Raw genomic sequence first — 18445 nt, 5'->3', positions numbered from 1 at the left:
CTTATGTACAAGCCCTTGTACTGGAACACACTAAAGCAAAATCCATAATTAAGCAGAGGAAGATTATAAGAAATAATGTGTCCTGCTTTTCTATCCAAATAGGTAATGGGTTGGAACAAAGATTTATGGATATACACCCACTCACTTGAAAAGATTCTGTACCATAAGCAACCTTTCTGTACATCAGTTTGATAATAAAAATTTGAAAAAAAATGTACCTTACATATGAAACTGTGACCCCTCTGTACTTCACTTTGACAATAAAGAAATAAAAAATGAAAATTAAAATTAAAAAAAAGAGTTTAGTAAGTTTGGTCACTTACTATTTGAACAAATGTGGACAAGTAAGAAGTAACAGATGCACCCTAGGCTGATCTCTTGACCTTTAATCTGTATTCCCTTTGACTTCCACAATCGTGTCTGCCCTTCTTTCCCTCAGTTCTATGGCTTCTCCAATTCAAAAGAGACAAAGAAAGCCTGAGGAGAAGTCATCCCAATATCTCCCTATCTATAAAATCCATTAATCGGTCTGATGGTACTCCAATCTGGTGGATAATTATATGCTGTAAGTGGCCAGTGTAGTGGAACTTTTGCCCCCCAAATTTGGTCTTCATTCATGTTTGATGTGTAGCTCCTTTGTCTGCAGTGAGTAATACTACAGAGGCTATGAAGAGAAATTCATAAGGATAAGATTCTCTTTCCTACTTTCCTCTATGAGGTTATGTCAAAAAGAACCATACATTATCCCAACATCCTAAAGGATTGCCTGGTCAATGTCTATACCACCATTCCCACCCTACCTTGCTTTCTAAGCAGACTAGAAGAGATGTGTGTGTGTGTGTGTGAGAGAGAGAGAGAGAGAGAGAGAGAGAGAGAGAGAGAGAGAGAGAGAGAGAGAAAGAGAGGGAGGAGAGGGAGAGGGAGAGGGAGAGAGAGAGAGAGGGATCCCAGGACACAATGCAAAGAACTAAAGGGGCATCATCATGGAAATGAGAGCCAGTACCCATAGGCTGAAATAGAAGTGATCAGAGCTAAGTGTTTACAAGATCATATTCATTCTAAGCCTGTGTTCATTATCCCTCTGATTTGGAATGGTATAGGCTCTCTTACCCATGGGAATGTGTTTTAGATACTCAGGAACATATAATTTCTTCTTTCTTGTACTTTACTTTTCCTTCCATTCTTTATATCTGCCTTCACTCAAAATATTGCCCTACATCTTATAACACTTGTATTCATATCTAAGCTGGATGAAAGCAACTTGGCATACAAGTATATATTCAGGCAACTATATTAGCCAACATCAAGTATTTTAGCCTCTATGTTATCTGTAGCACTTTAACCACGGTTGCCTTTGAATTCTGCTACCCACTTTAGGCTCCTTTATCCTTTCATCTTCTGTGCAAACAATCTCACTAGAGTTCACTTCCTTTCCACTCCCCCTCTACAAGGAAAATGGCACAGATCATATTGAAACTCTAGTTGTGATTATGCCGCAGAGAAACAGATACATGGGTACATGTTACACAAGTGTGTGATATACAATCCCAAGTCTGATCAGACTGCTCAGTCAGGTAAACTTGTGCCTGACTCATTCTGAGGCCTGGGGCTGAGTCATTAATCCACAAAGCCTGAAACAAGAGTGAGAGCAAGGGCTGGGGATATGGCCTAGTGGCAAGAGTGCCTGCCTCATATACATGAGGCCCTGGGTTCGATTCCCCAGAACCACATATACAGAAAATGGACAGAAGTGGCGCTGTGGCTCGAGTGGCAAAGTGCTGGCCTTGAGCAAAAAGAAGCCAGGGACAGTGCTCAGGCCCAGAGTCAAAGCCCCAGGACTGGCCAAAAAAAAAAAAAAGAGTGAGAGCAAGGTGGGTGAACAATCATTGACTGTTCAATGTAATAACATGCAGGCTTTGCTTGCCATGGCTTTTTTACTGTGGGAAATAGAAAGTTTTATATGCAATATAAACTAATTAAATAATTTTTAATTCAGCAATTATTAAAATCCTAAAGTAAAGTCTAGAGCACACAGAAAAAATATGTATTCACTGTTGTCTAAAAAGAATATACATGTGCTGTGCTCAGAGGCACAGTACTATTACTTATAGTTTAATTCTTACTGTTCCAAGAATTTAAGGAATAATTACTATTTCCATTCCACAGATGAGAATATAGATTGTAAAGTGGAACAACTAAATAACCTAAGGTTTAATTCTTTTTTTTTTTTTTTTTTTTTTTATTTTTTGGCCAGTCCTGGGCCTTGGACTCAGGGCCTGAGCACTGTCCCTGGCTTCTTCCCGCTCAAGGCTAGCACTCTGCCACTTGAGCCACAGCGCCACTTCTGGCCGTTTTCTGTATATGTGGTGCTGGGGAATCGAACCTAGGGCCTCGTGTATCCGAGGCAGGCACTCTTGCCACTAGGCTATATCCCCAGCCCCCTAAGGTTTAATTCTTAAGACATGTTCAGAGCTTTTACCTTAATCCAGTTCTAGAACCCATGAACCCTCTAAAAATGAGCTATCTATCTATCTATCTATCTATCTATCTATCTATCTATCTATCTATCTCTATACTCCTATTTATGCTTTTTTAACAAAATAACTTGAATTGGACAAAGCAATTATTCCAGAAACTGGGCCTCATGCCAGCAAGAGGCATTCCTTAAGTGCTATCAAACTAGCAATTTCCCTGGGAGATTTAACCATCATTAGTGAAAAAGCTTCATTTGCAATATTGTGCGCAGCCTACTGTAGTGGGCCAGAGCAATGCATTATCACTACTAACTCAGAGAGATTAATTTAATGGGCAATTATATGCTTCTTGCTTTGCACACTTTCAGGTAACCAATAGTAGTGTGCTCTGTGTACATGCCAGTCACTAGCTACCAACTACAGTGAATCAGAGATTTTTTTTGTCACTTTTCCTTTCCATATTACCAAATATTCTCTGAAGAATACTCTGTAAACTTTGGAATTCTTGTTTAGGCTGGCAGAGGTACACCATACCGACCCTATCTTTTATTAACTTCTGGGCTTCTAACTGCAGACTTACTGGCGATAAGAAGGGCAATAGAGATCTACTGCCAGTGAAATACTTGGTAATGCACAGTGAATTATCTGCCTCAGTCTCAAGAGGATAAAGGACAACATCTCCATTCTCATTAAAAGGTAATGAATGGACTTCCCTTAAATCCACTCTTTAGCTTAATTTCATTTGTTTAAATCTTTTTTGTGATAAGAGAGCATTCTGAGAGTAATTTTAAATTGTTCTCCCTGGAATGAATATCTCTCATATCATTATTAGAAAGTTCTCCTTTGTTGGTTCTGTTATCCTGGGTGGTTTTAATATTCATTGTGGACAAATACAATAAATCCCACTTTAATATATATTATTTTGGTCCCAAGACATGGTCTGTGGCTTTAGAAGACAAATACTACTTGATGGACTATATTACCTGAAATGTTTTTGTAGTAACTTCACTTATTGTTTTTCTTAAATTATCTTTGATTTTTATTATTTCCGCATTCTTTTATGATTTAGAACAAAGGTTATTATCTACTTAAAGTACTAAAAGTTTCTAGATTTATGTCCACCCTCACTTTTATTTTAATAATAAAATTCAGAGTTCTCTCTTATGCTTTCCTTTTTGCTAGAACTGAGAGTTACATATGAAACGATTAATAATCATTTTTATAAGTTTATATGTGGACATTTTTTAAGATAATCTGAATTAAGCTTATTCCTTGGCTATACTGTACCTATGAAGTTAAATTACTTTTGAGTTTAAATACAACAAAAAATGTAAGATGCTGCCCATTGATTTCTATAGAAGAAGTTATGTTTGTATTAGAAATTTCAAATTGGATAAGGTTTTTTTCTCAAATACAAGTTTATTATGCAAGAAGTAGTAGCTTGATTCTATGTTTAAAGACACCTGTAAAAGTTTCAGAAGTGGTTTGAGCCATTTTCTCTCAAACAATGAGAAAAAAGACATATCTTCTTACTTTTTTGTATTTTATGCATTACATATATTAATAATATGTTTAAATTAAATTTAGCTAGTCATTTTATTGACACATATTGAGGCTATTTTCTTCATTTTGTTCATTAAATGTCTTTCTTGTTCTTGTTTTTTCTTGGTAGAATTGGGGTTGCAACTCTGAGATTTTTATTCATGGGCTGACTCAAGTAATTCTTATTGGTTATTTTGGAGATGGGTTTTTGTGATGCTTACTCCAGAGCTAACTTGAAACCATGATCCTTCAGATATCAGCCTCTGAAAAACTAAGATTACATGTGTGAGCCACCTGTACCTGGCTTGTGGTTTTAAATTTGATCATATGTTCACAAAAGCAACTGGCTGGATTTCCACCACTCCAGCTTCATGCTACCTCTGCACCTCTGTAGAAATTTCACCCTGTTCCCTTTTCTACATGGTATTTTTCTAGGTGACAATGAAGGATAAATTCCAAGATGGGCAGGACTTTTGTTTATTCCACTGCCTATTTTCTCCACAATCATTGGATGGGTCATTGTCAAATAAACACTCAAAAATTAATTACTGAATAAAAGAGTAAACAGATGTCTGTTCAGACTGGGTTTGACGTTCTCATGGACATGAGTTAAAACCTCATAGCACTAGAAATTTTGTTGTTTGTCTCTCACTTATCCATGATTCTTTTCAAATGGTTCTTTAGTTTCTGGATGTCCCTATGATAATTTATTCATTTATTTTTGTTCGTTAGGAGGGATTGCTTATATTTGAGACAACCTTGGTGCATATTTAAGTAAAGGCATTTATTTCATGAAAATATCTGTCATGGGTTAAGGTTAACTTGAAAAGATTGTGTTTTAAAGTATGAGAAAATTATTTTAAAGTAATTACAGCATGCATAGTTTAGAAAACATTTATACTAATTTACATATTATTTTATTATATAAAGTCTTGAACCAGCCTAAATATAATGAGTTTCAAATTTGTAAATTTTGTAAAAGTTTCATGACTTTACTTGTCTAAAAGGGTTTAACATTACTTATAAACTAAAAAGCCAAATGCTATAACCAAATGTTATGTTTATTTGCTAGTTCCATGCAAAGTAGAGCACTGGGATTTTTGAAATGCACCACCATACTGTGCTATCAGAGTTCTTTTTGTAATGTTCCAGGAAGGACCTGCTCACATCTCCTAACAAGTAATACTCATGCCCTTCTGAATAGCTTGAAATACAACATCCATGCATTCCAGAGATACTCTCCCAGTTTTTTCAGTTAGCTTCCTGAGAATATAGAGTAAATTTTAAGGCATACACCTAGAGTTACCTACCAGGTACTATATATAATATATGTGCCCACAAGTTTCTCTAAATGTTGATGTTTCCTATTGGTAATGCTGGTCTAGAAGCAGGTCCTTGAATGTGGTGGACAAGTGCTGTACCATGGAGCTGCAATCCACTTCCCTTGGTGTCTCATCCTAGCTGATTCTTACTTGCTTAGTCATAGTCTCTGTACCCCAAATCTTTCAAGAGAAAATTGTTTTATTCTTTAATCTGGGGACAATGTTGAAGGCCATATCAGGTTATTCATGGAAAAACGTATTCAGATCATACAAAACATGTTTGGCCTGGAAATAAAATTATCACCATGTCCTCTAGTTTTATTTTTTAATGTTTTGGAATAATAAAAGAAAATTGGAGAGGTCAAGTGCAAACTCTCAAAATACAGGAGTACTAAATGTTATCCGAGTCCCTTCATTAAGTTCAAAGAGGCTGTACCAATTAATAATGAACAGAAATTAAGTGTCATTTTTAACAACCCCAGAACTCCTTGCCCTATAATTAGCTTAAATTTTTATAATTTTTTGGGGGTGGGAACATAGGCTGAGTTCTTTTTTTTTTTTTTTTTCAAATTTTTATTATCAAACTGATGTACAGAGAGGTTACAGTTTCATACGTTAGGCATTGGACACATTTCTTGTACTGTTTGTTATCTTGTCCCTCATACCTCCCTCCCTCCTCCCTCTTTCCCTTCCCCCCACCCCCGGAGGTGTTCAATTCACTTACACCAAACAGTTTTGTAAGTATTGCTTTTGTAGTTGTTTGTCTTTTTTTACCCTGTGTCTCTCAATTTTGGTATTCCCTTTCAATTTCCTACTTCCAATACCAGTACACAAAATTTGCAATATACTCAGATAAGATTACAGAGATAGTGTAGGTACAACCACAGGAAGGTGATACAAGAACATCATCAATAATAGAAGCTACAGATACACATGGGACGTTGAAAGTAGTTACAACTGTGATATAACAATTGTTTCCATAACATGGAGTTCATTTCTCTTAGCATCATCTTATGTGTTCATAAGGGTATAGCTATTGGGCCTTGTGATGCTCTGCTATGACTTGCCTAAACCTGTACTAATTATTCCCAGTAAGGGAGACCATAGAGTCCATGTTTCTTTGGGTCTGGCTCACTTCACTTAGTATAATTTTTTCCAAGTCCTTCCATTTCCTTACAAATGGGGCAATGCCATTCTTTCTGATAGAGGCATAAAATTCCATTGTGTATATGTACCACCTTTTCCTGATCCATTCATCTACTGAGGGGCATCTGGATTGGTTCCAGATTCTCACTATGACAAATTGTGCTGCGATGAACATTGTTGTGCTGGTGGCATTACTGTGATTTTGTTTGTGGTCTTTTGGATAGATACCCAAAAGTGGGGCTGCTGGGTCATAGGGGAGTTCTATATTTATAGGCTGAGTTCTTATTGGCGATATATATATATGTATATATACACACATATACATATATATATATATATATATATATGTTGGTCAGTGGGCTTAAACTCTGTGTTTGGATGCTGACCCTTAGCTCTTTAGGTCAAGGCTAGTGCTCTACCACTTGAGCCACAGGGCCACTTCTGGTTTTGTAGTGATTAATTGGAAATTGGAGTCTCATGGACTTCCCTGACAAGGCTGCCTTTGAACCATGATCCTCAGATCTCAGCTTCCTGAGTAGTTAGGATTACAAGCATGAGCCACCAGCATAGAAGATATAAAGAGTCCATGATTATTATGTAAAATATATTAAGTTCTGAAAGCATTGAAAAGGATCTGTTCAATCTCACCACCTGAAAATCATCTTTATCTATTGTGTGGTTTCTTTATATTTTATGCATGCAAGTAGACATGTGCCAGGGCAAATGTTAAGCATGCCTACCATTATAACTGTATTTCATGTAATGTATTATAAAATTAGTGTTTAGTTAAATTATAGATATAACTCTCAAATACAAGTTTTACACATATCTTTTTAAATAAATCTCCCTCATGCTTTAAAATCTAACACAGTTTTAGTGGTTTAGGAATAAGTATAAGGTTAAACAATACATTCTACATGTAGTTGTATTTTCTTCCCAAAAAGCTTGCAAATATTTGATAATCCCCAATGTTGTGAGTTATGTTGTACTGAAATGATATAGTCTGAGACTCCCTGGAAAAAGTAAATAAGTTCTAGTAAGAACCATTTATCATTAATATTAAGCCTATCAAAAAAAAAGAAAAACAAACAAATAATAAAAAAGTCTGGCACTTACTAATTTCAGTGGCAATGATTGTGATGTTATGCCACACACTTAATTCTCTGTCAAGTGGAGTAGCCAGTGTTATCTTCCCATCGTCTGCATTAATATTGAACTGTCTCTCCAGGTCAGTGTGTCGGTCGATGGAAAACCTGCAAAAAAAGATGATAGATAAGTAATCATCAACTTCACACTTTACACAATCTGTGTATTCCACCACAAACTCAGGAATCCTTAGAGACTCCTATTTGGGGAGTCAGATGAATTGGGAAACTCCACGGCATCATAATTTGTGCAACAAAATGACTCAAAGAGACACAAGAAACTTAATGATTATTGTCCAAGGAGCAATTAGCTACCTATGCAACATGGAGGTCATAAACTGCCATCAGTTTCGATGGGTAATATCCTCAAAAACGGATGTTGATGAAGAGTTAATTGGACAATCCATCACATTTATTGGACAGCTCACGATAATTAGTAGTTGCCACAAGATATTACATATAACAATGAACTCAGACCCAAAACAAAATGGTTTGCATGCCACATGTTCTTCATAACAATTCCAGGCAAATATTTGGTTGAACTTTTATTTGAAAGTACTACGTTTCTGAAGTATGGATTTGGTGGCAATTTTTGGAAGTCTTATTTAAACCATGTATTTCTTTATCCTATTATTCTCATTCTATAAAAAATTCAGTAGATTGTATATATATATATATAGTATATGTATATTTTATATATGTATATGTATATATGTATATGTATATATGTATGTATGTATATATGTATATGTATATATATATGTGTGTGTGTATGTATATATATATGGCCAGTAATCTTGGGGCCAGCACAAAAAAATAATTTTAGGAGAGATATTAATATATTCACAATACCATTACCAAGTAAATGAGCTGACATGTATTTTGTTTTAGAAACCATGTACACTCTTGACTATTGAAAGAACTAAGAAATGTCCAGTGGGTTAAAGATCACTTTTGTATCATATTCAGAAATACACTTTTTAGGCATTTCTGGATTCCAGTTGTTTTTTTATCTCTGCTCTGATATTTCACATATTTGTGAAACAACCAGTTTCTTAGTATCCACAGTAAATGAGATTCAGTCTAATCACTAACACTAGATACAATACAAATCTGAAACATACTCCATGGATATTTGGTTACTATCCAATACTTTTCTTGAACTTTCAGCCAAGAAGTTTAGTAGCAGTGTTGCAAGGTGATTTGAATGTTGGTATTAGCACAATGTTATTTATTAGTCCCTAAATTATATCCATTATGAAAATTAAAAATTTAGATCAATAGAAGAAATAATCTCCCCTATGTTGAGGGTGATGTCTAAAATTCTTTCTTTCACAATTTGTAAATAATCCAAAAGTAGGAAATAACTTCAGTGTTTTTCAACTCCAGTGAAGGTTGTGATTTTTTTTTACTCAATTTTTCTAGTTATAGTTCATGACAGACATGTTTGGTGCAAGTTGCAGAATTCACAAACTAAGAGAGAAATATACTATTTTACTATTAAGGTAGGTAAGAATTTCATAATATTATGAATGTCATAAAATTAGGAGGCTTCACAATAGGAGGAACGACTCAGTTTCCAATGCAGTTTATCATTTATCCATATTGACAATGTAGGAGAAAATACAAAAATAGAAAGTTGTAAGTCGGAACTGCTGTTCACATTCTCTAGTGGCTTTGAGGAGAGAATTTCCCCATTGGATTTCTAAGAGCAGTTCAAAATTCCTCATGATATTTGTCCACATAGCTGTTTACCACTCTCCAAAAACCATCTAACATGGATATCTCAATAGAACATAGACTTTGAGCTGAAGAGATCTGAAGGTTATATTGGTTTTCTAGCTCATTACTCCTGTATAAGTCACCTTCAACTACTGACTGGCCTCTCTGGCTTTGTTGATCTCCTTTTCTTAAGAATGTCTATCCTCTCATTCTTCAACTATTTCCTTGAACTTTGCTCTATAATCAGAAAAACAAAAGGAATCTTTGATTTCATATGTCATAACATCAAATAAGATGGAATTTTGCATTGTGGTAACCCAATAATGCTTCTGGTATAAATGTGAAATTATTCATTAAGCATAGAATTTCCTTATGTGTAGAACCAAATGTTAAAGAAATATGAGGAAACGAACAGAGAGAGAATAAATAATTAAATTAGGAGCTAATGATCATATCTAAATGTAAATGAGGACAGGCATTGTGGGTATGACTATAATCCCAGCTTTGCAGCAAGTGAAAGCAGGGGACCAAAGTTAAAAAGCAGATCCTGTTAAAGGGACAAGACACTATACAAAACCAAAACAAGAGGGCTTAGGAGTTCATGACACAAGCAGTAGAGCATTTGCTAGCAAGTGCAAGGCCCTGAGTTAGTTTCAAATGCTGCCAAAAAGAAGTTAAGTACTTTCAAATTCATATTTTCAAATCTTATTGTTAACCTGAAGTTTTGAAGTCATCGTCCCATTTGCTTGAGAACATGCTCATATTGAATTTACTGTTCTTTTGCAGGAGTATTTAAGATGTATTAGACAAAAGACCAAGCATTGAGAAGAATAAGAAGATTCATCTACCTGCCACGAGAAAATTCTCATTAACACAGAGGGAAGTAGCCTGTGAGAATGTGTTCTTCTTAGGTCACAGACACATCAATTGTAATGATGGAAGTTTTGGAAACAGACAATCCTTTCAAGTGCAATAGACAGGCCTTAGAAACTGCGTTTTCCAGGAGAAACAATGTTCACAGAAAACCTACTTAAACTTGTCCTTTTTAATGCAACCAATAGCCTGCCTGGCTTTAATACTACTATTCTTCTAACTTTTCAGTCGTGTTTCTAATAAGTAGACCTCTAAAGATTTCATCAGTTTACTTTGTGGAATTAAGGACACACATAAAGGAAATTCTTAAACTGGCTGCTTAGTATCTGGTTCGAAAATTGTAATGGGGCACAAGGCCCTCTGCCTGGATACAAACATATATCACTGGATAATACAAGTCAGAAAAGCTTGCTGAGATCAGAAATGAGTCTCAGAAAATACCATGGGTGCCACAGTTGAGTTGATGAACAGGAACAATGGAATATTATTGTGTGGACAAATAGCACGCTTCTGTATGGCTGTAACTGTTGATGTTAAATAACAGCATTCATTACCCCCAATGAACATGTTCCTTCAGTTGATATGGCCCAACTGTAAACATTTCATACCAATAGTTGACACAAAATTCTACCTTCTAATTTCCCGTGTTTAGGTATGTAAGAGTGATATTAGATATTTTTCTATATGCCTATATATATAGAGAGAGAGATATGACTAGAACATATTTAATCTCCTATCAATTTATTCCCAGTTTCACATATCCATACAACGATCCCATCCCTTGTATAAATCACTTTTCCCTGTCTTCAATTTAAAAAAAATGAAACCATCAGTCTTGGAAAACTAAAGAGCACTTTCATGAATTTTAGAAGCAACTCTAATTACAACTGGTATCTCCTTCACTTTATGTGATTTCACAACAACACAGGCAAAGTACAGGTTTAGTCTGAGCACTCAAACTGACTGTCATAAAACTAAATGAGTAACAGGTTAACATAGCTGTTTTGAACTTCAATTTTTCAATCACTATATTCTTGAAATATCTTATTCTTCTTCCCACACTCAAGGAATTACTCTTCTATTCCTATTTTCTCTGCCAAACCAATGTACATGTGTGAAATTCAACTGTCTCATTGCCTATCTGAAAATATCAACACCCAGCCTAAATGGGATAATGCATTGTAGTATTTTTATTAGTACAAACTAATACAAAGAAATTTTGTTGTGATATTTTCATATGCATGTGGTCTTTCATATTATATTAAGTGATACCCTGGTGACTATTCCTCATTATTTACAGTAGACATTTGCTCAAATATCTTGTCATTAGGGCTGGGAATATGGACTAGTGGCAAGAGTGCTTGCCCTCAGATACATGAAGCCCTGGGTTCAGTTCTCCAGCACCACACATATAGAAAATGGCCAGAAGTGGCTGAGTGCTAGCCTTGAGCAAAAAGAAGCCAGGGACAGTGCTCAGGCCCTGAGTCCAAGGCCCAGGACTGGCAAAAAAAAAAGAAAGAAAGAAAGGAAGGAAGGAAGGAAGGAAGGAAGGAAGGAAGGAAGGAAGGAAGGAAGGAAGGAAGGAAGGAAGGAAGGAAGGAAGGAAGGAAGGAAGGAAAAGAAGAAAGAAAGAAAGAAAGAAAGAAAGAAAGAAAGAAAGAAAGAAAGAAAGAAAGAAAGAAAGAAAGAAAGAAAGAAAGATCTTGTCATTAAATAACAACAAATGTATTTGAAAGATTCTGGACTCTGGAGAGAGCTGAAACTTAGAGATTTCCTTTCCACACAAAAGATGATAGAAACTCACCCCATAGGTTCTCAGGCTTCTTTTATATAACTTAGGGTCAATTATAGAATATCTAGTGCTGTTCATTTGTTCTCTTATTGTGGATATTATTATACACTTTGTTACACTATTTTATGCTCTTCTCTATATACATTGAGAAAGAAGTATAACATATATTACAGCACGTGTAACTTTAGGCAGTATTAAAACAACATATGCTATATAGTAACTCCTGGATAAACTTGACTCACAATTGGTTGTTTAGTATTTATATAATACCTATGGCTAAATCTAAAGCTTTTCCTTAGAATCAGAAAATAAATACCATTGCAGAATAGAGAATACTAAATAAGGTGATGTGGTTGCAAACATTAAAAAATATCAAGTAGGAATTGGAAGGACTTGGAAAAAAATCATACTAAGTGAAGTAAGCCAGACTCAAGGAAACATAGACTTTAAGGGAATAATTAGTACATGTCTAGGATGGTCATAGCAGAAGATCACAATGGCTCAGTAGCTATGCCCGTATGAACACATAAAATGATGCTAAGTGAAATGAACTCCAAGTTATAGAGACAAATGGTATGTGAACATGCCATGTGAAACCATATCCTATTTTTTTTTCTCTTGTATTCCCTTCCCGTGGTTTTACCCCAGCTATCACTGTAACTGAACTTAGTACCCTTAGTACTCTATATACGTGTATTGGAACTAGGGAAGGGGAAAGGAATACTAAAATCAAGAGACAAAGGATAAAAAGAAAAGTCATTGCAATAGTGATACTCACAAAACCAACTGGTATACACAAACTGTACAACTCATAGAAGGGGAGGGAAGTGGGGAGGGGGAGATAGGGGAAAATGAGGGAAGAGGTAACAAGTTGGATAAGAAATGTACTTGCCTTACATACGAAACTGTGACCCTTCTGTATTTCACTTTGACAATAAAGAAAAAAAAAGAGCTCATAAAACCCTCCAAAAATCAAGTAATATATTAGAGTCTATGAAGGGATTACATTGTAAATTTTATTTACGTTCTATAAAGTTTTAGCAATTACCTCTTATGGCCAAATGTGACATTACATGTTTGGAGGTAGGGAAAGGCTCTCCAAGTCATAGTTTATGCCTTTTTTTTTGTTGCTTAGGATAAAAATGTCAGGGTATGTGATAGAGGAATGCTTATAACAAAGTGAGAAATGGTTTCTAACTGTGCCTAGGAAGTGTGATGAGATGTGTGTTTGGGTGTGTGTGATGGTGTGTACCTGTATATATGTGTGTTGGGGAATGCAGTTGGTCATAAAGAAAGTGGCAGAAGGTGATAGTGTCTGTCTTGAGGTACAGAGGTTCTCCTCCAAAGAGTACCTAGACAGAGCACCTTGGGCAGAGCTAGGAGGCATACAAAATGCTAGCAGATTTGGGTTTTAAATCCATACGTGTGTTGCTCAGCTTTTGATGATGTAACAAGTATCTGAGACAATCAAGACACAAATAAGGAAAAGTACAAGATCTATATGCTGTTGCTTCTAAGCCAGAAGTAAGATAAAATATGGCGGGAGCAGATGGTATGACAAATCTGTTGATCTCAAGGCTGGAAAGAAAAGTAAAAGAGGAAAGGATGTAATTCTCATAATCTCCTTTGAGGGCAGGTCCCTAATATGCTAAAATCTCTTGCTGTGCCCTAATTCTTAAAAGTTCTACCTCCAGCAGAAAGGAAGGGACAAAGGGTGACCACATGCAGTCATGGTGCATGCTAGCTGTGATGCACAAATTTAACTATACAACTTGTGGGTGGGTGGGAAGGAAAAACTGGGAGAGAATCAGCAAAGGGGAGATATTGTCCAAACAGAAATGTACTCTTTTCCTGCCTTATGAAGCTGTAACACCTCTGTACATCATCTTTACAATTAAAAAACTGTTAAGGACTCTATAAAAAAAAGTCTGTTTGTAAGTCTTTAGCCCACTTGATGAGAGGGCTATTGGTTCTTTGCGGTTTTGTTTTGGAAGAGGGTAATTTTTTTTTGTTCTGTAGACTTCTCTGATGAGGAAATGAGAATGGCCAGGAGACATATGAAAAAATGCCCTACATCACTGGCCATAAAAGAAATGCAAATCAAAACAACATTGAGATTCCATCTCACCCCAGTAATAATGTCATATATCAAGAAAACTAACAATAACAATTGTTGGAGGGGATGTGGCCAAAAGGTAACCTTACTTCATTGTTGGTGGGAATGTAAACTGGTTCAGCCACTCTGGCAAGCAGTATGGAGATTCCTCAGAAGGCTCAATATAGAACTCCCCTATGACCCAGCAGCCCCACTTTTGGGTATCTATCCAAAAGACCACAAACAAAATCACAGTAATACCACCAGCACAACAATGTTCATCGCAGCACAATTTGTCATAGCGAGAATCTGGAACCAACCCAGATGCCCCTCAGTAGACTAATTGATCAGGAAAACGTGGTACATATACACAATGGAATTTTATGCTTCTATCAGAAATAATGACATTGCCCCATTTGTAAGGAAATGGAAGGACTTGGAAAAAATTATACTAAGTGAAGTGAGCCAGACCCAAAGAAACATGGACTCTATGGTCTCCCTTACTGGGAATAATTAGTACAGGTTTAGGCAAGTCATAGCAGAGCATCACAAGGCCCAATAGCTATACCCTTATAAACACATAAGATGATGCTAAGTGAAATGAACTCCATGTTATGGAGACAATTGTTATATCACAGTTGTAACTACTTTCTACGTCCCATGTGTATCTGTAGCTTCTATTATTGATGATGTTCTTGTATCACCTTCCTGTGGTTGTACCTACACTATCTCTGTAATCTTATCTGAGTATATTGCAAATTTTGTGTACTGGTATTGGAAGTAGGAAATTGAAAGGGAATAGCAAAATTGAGATACACAGGGTAAAAAAAGAGAAACAACTACAAAAGCAATACTTGCAAAACTGTTTGGTGTAAGTGAACTGAACACCTCATGGGGGGAAAGGGTAAGGGGGAGGGGTGAGGGGGGTATGAGGGACAAGGTAACAAACAGTACAAGAAATGTATCCAATGCCTAACGTATGAAAATGTAACCTCTCTGTTCATCAGTTTGATAATAAAAATTTGAAGAAAAAAAAAGTCTGCTTCCTAATAGCTTAATGGGCTGGGAGTAAGTCTTGGGTGATCTATTATCCTAACTACAGCAAAGTAGTTAAGGGCTAATTCTGGGAATGGTGAGAGCAAAAGTCTGAGAGATAAGCATCCTATCATTTATCTTCCCATCTTTTCTTCCTGCTTCTTCTCTTCCATCTTTCTTTCATGTATCTTTATTGAATATCTCTTGTGTACAAGACAGAGAGATAAAGACAGTTATGGCCACTTTTTGTATAATTTAGTCTGTATGTATAAAAATACAATAAAATAAAACAGGCTTTTGTTTAAAGTTAACAAGTGGTATAGGCATGAAGAAGACAGAAAAGGGCTGCTATACTTAACATATAATAACCTTACACGAAGAAGGTAAACATGAAAATCTGAGATAGAAAGATGTTTTATGTGTTTGAAGACACATGACAATGGGTTCAAGAGACAATGGAGGAAATCTGTCAAAGAGAAAATCAGCAAGGATGTCATTGGAAATGAGCAAAAAGCAGGATACGGTTGTAACAGGAGAGTGATATCATCAAACTACAGCTGGTGGAAATAAATACATCCTGTGGTGTGGAGTAGCCATTTGGTACTCATTTCAACAATTCAGCACCTCAAAGCTATCTAATGTAACTAAAGAACTGAAATTTTCATGGTATTTAAATAAAATTAGTTTTATGTGCATTTGGAGAACCACACGGGGCTTGTTGGTTCCATATTGTATAACGGATCTGCGAGAGTTCACAATCACTGTGACAACTCTGGGCATCAAAAGATAGGAAATGGTTAAGTGAGGCTATAACAAATAGTCAAATTATAGATTGTGGAGAGTCAGCTTAGCAAATAAAATAAACAAAACAAGGCAATTACTTAGCTTTGTGAAATCAGGGAATGCAAGGACTCTGGTAGAATCCCTTAAGTGAAGTAAGTTGGGTCCAGAGAGAAAAAGGAGACCTGTTTTTCCTTAAAGATAGAAGATAGATTTAGATCAAAAACTCACAAGCAAATATGTTGGGTAGCATGTGAGTATAGGCAAATGTATTAACTGAAATACTGTAGACTCATAGTGAAATTCCCCAGAAAGTCAAAATCAAAGTTCAGAAAAATAAAACATCATTAAGTAGGCATACAAAAGGAGAGAGGTAGGATCAAGGGGAAGGGATACACAAATGAATATGATAAAAACAGGAAATGTAGAGATGAATTAAATGTATTTCCTACAAAATTAAGAAGAACAAGGGAAAGAGTATGTAGGGGAGGGATGAATGAGAATGTTGAAAAGGGGTGGCATTGATATATTGTATTCATAACTTTTCTCTTATATGGCAACTCCTTTGTAAAACTACTTTAAAATCATAAAAAAGTAGACTGTACATATACTCTTCTCAGGAGGCTGAGATCTGAGGAGCACAGGTGGAAGTGAGTCCCAGCAAGAAAGTCCAAGAGACTTTTATCTTCAACTCTCTGCCAAAAGAACCATTAATGATGCTGTGGCACAAAGTGGTAGAGTGCTACCTTGGGCTAAAATGTTCAAGGACTGTGTCCAGGCCCTGAGTTCAAGCCCCACACCATAACATAAATACCTATGTGATATATGTTAGCAAAGGATAATTAAATCATTCCAGAAATATACAGATTCTGTAGTGTGTGGTTTTCTTCATTTGAGAGATTAGGAGGTACAATGGTAAGTGCTCTTTTTCTGAGAGCACCAGAGGACCCAGGAATCCCAACAAACATCCCTGAATTCCCATAAGTCTATAGTAAGTTCAGCATGACAGGGTAATCTGCCTCCACATCCCTTACTCAATATACTTCTGGAGCTAATGACCATGTGCATGTCCATTTTGCTCTGCACAGAAAGAATTTAGATTTGGAAAATTCTATGCAGACAAAAGAACAGAAATGATATGTTATAGAAACAGCACTTTACTATGTAGTCATCTACATAGTTTATGGCAGTATTGATATTTAGTGATATAATCAGTGGCCTATTCTGTTCTACTGCATTTTCATATAAAAAACATTTTAAATAGTTGTACAAAGGGGCTTCAATTCAACATGTCCATTTGTAAGTATAATACATCTTGATGAATGTTTCCCCTTTCACCCTTCTACCTCACCTCTCACAATTTCACTCATCTGTTCAATTTATCTACTTCCATCTTTTAGTACATATGTACCTTGACTATCTGACTGCATTTTCCCATACCTCCATTTGTCTATCTCCTTTTGCTTGACTTTATATCACTGAGATATTCAGCCTTTTTGCTAAGCCTCTGCATGAATTTCTCACTTAAACACTCTATATGTTGGGCAGTAGTCCATACAAATTTTCAATACTCTCAATATGTCATTACATAATTGAGACAATATACCTTTTCTTCAACCACACAGTTGGAGACATATACAAAAGTGGTCTGTAAAATGTCCTAACTATAGTATTTGTTATATTATAAAATCTTACTAAATGTAGTGTACCTGTGAAAATAATGATTTTTGATCAGATGTTTATCTACCTTTGGTCAAAATCATTTATGATATAAAAATAGATAATTTTGAAAAATATGAACACTGCCCAACCAAAAACAATGAAAAGGACAGTAAGTAACTGAAAACGCCTAAATTTATGATTTTTTTGAGGCTTAAGGTGAGGTTGGGATAGATATGGAAAGTAAGTGATCAAAAATAGGGTGCTCATCAAGATGCATTGTACTCACACATTTACATGTTGAAAGAAAGCCCTTTGCATAACCACTAAAAGATAATAAACATATGCCTTTATGTATTAACTGGACATTCAGACTTATTTCTTAAATACTGAGGACTTGGGGAAAAGGTTAGGATTATGAGGTGAATGAGATATGTCTTACATTACTAAAGATTAGAGGTACATCTATATTGAAATGATTTGTTTGCTTGCATGATGTAACAGAAGCATATAATCTCAGTGTTGTAGCATGTGTGATTTCTCCAGAAAACAGAAAATAATTTACATAACAAATCCCTATGGTAAACACATTTCCTAGGTCACATGGTGTAAACTGGATGTACACATTTAAGCAAGAACACAGACCATAGACAATGACCTGGTTCAAGGTAGGCAGAAATGTTTCCTCTCATGCTTGGAACAAACCACTATCAGTCACCATGTTCTGTGCACTGCTGCCCTCCAGTATCTGTCCTCTCCAAGTGCTTTAGAAAGGCACTTTTTCTTGTCCTTTGTACCATTAAATATATTTTCCATGACTATGATCCTCAGTCAGGGCCTTCATAAATCTTATTCTCATT

The 18445-nt window shown here is 35.8% G+C and overlaps 1 protein-coding gene across 4 annotated transcripts in view; it reads right to left on the bottom strand.

Moving 5' to 3' along the window:
• The window catches only part of Cdh8 (cadherin 8), a 335462-nt gene that overhangs the window by 107173 nt on the left and 209844 nt on the right, over positions 1-18445 (bottom strand). For all 4 annotated transcript variants that reach the window (XM_048355444.1, XM_048355442.1, XM_048355446.1 and 1 more), the window contains exon 8: positions 7601-7737. In XM_048355444.1, coding sequence (XP_048211401.1) covers positions 7601-7737 — 137 coding nt within the window. The remainder of the gene's footprint in view (positions 1-7600; positions 7738-18445) is intronic.

The sequence above is a fragment of the Perognathus longimembris genome, chromosome 10 (assembly GCF_023159225.1).
Source record: "Perognathus longimembris pacificus isolate PPM17 chromosome 10, ASM2315922v1, whole genome shotgun sequence".
NCBI lineage: Eukaryota > Metazoa > Chordata > Mammalia > Rodentia > Heteromyidae > Perognathus > Perognathus longimembris.
Note: the sequence above shows the minus strand (reverse complement) of the source record. Positions and strands in the feature narration are given on the sequence as shown.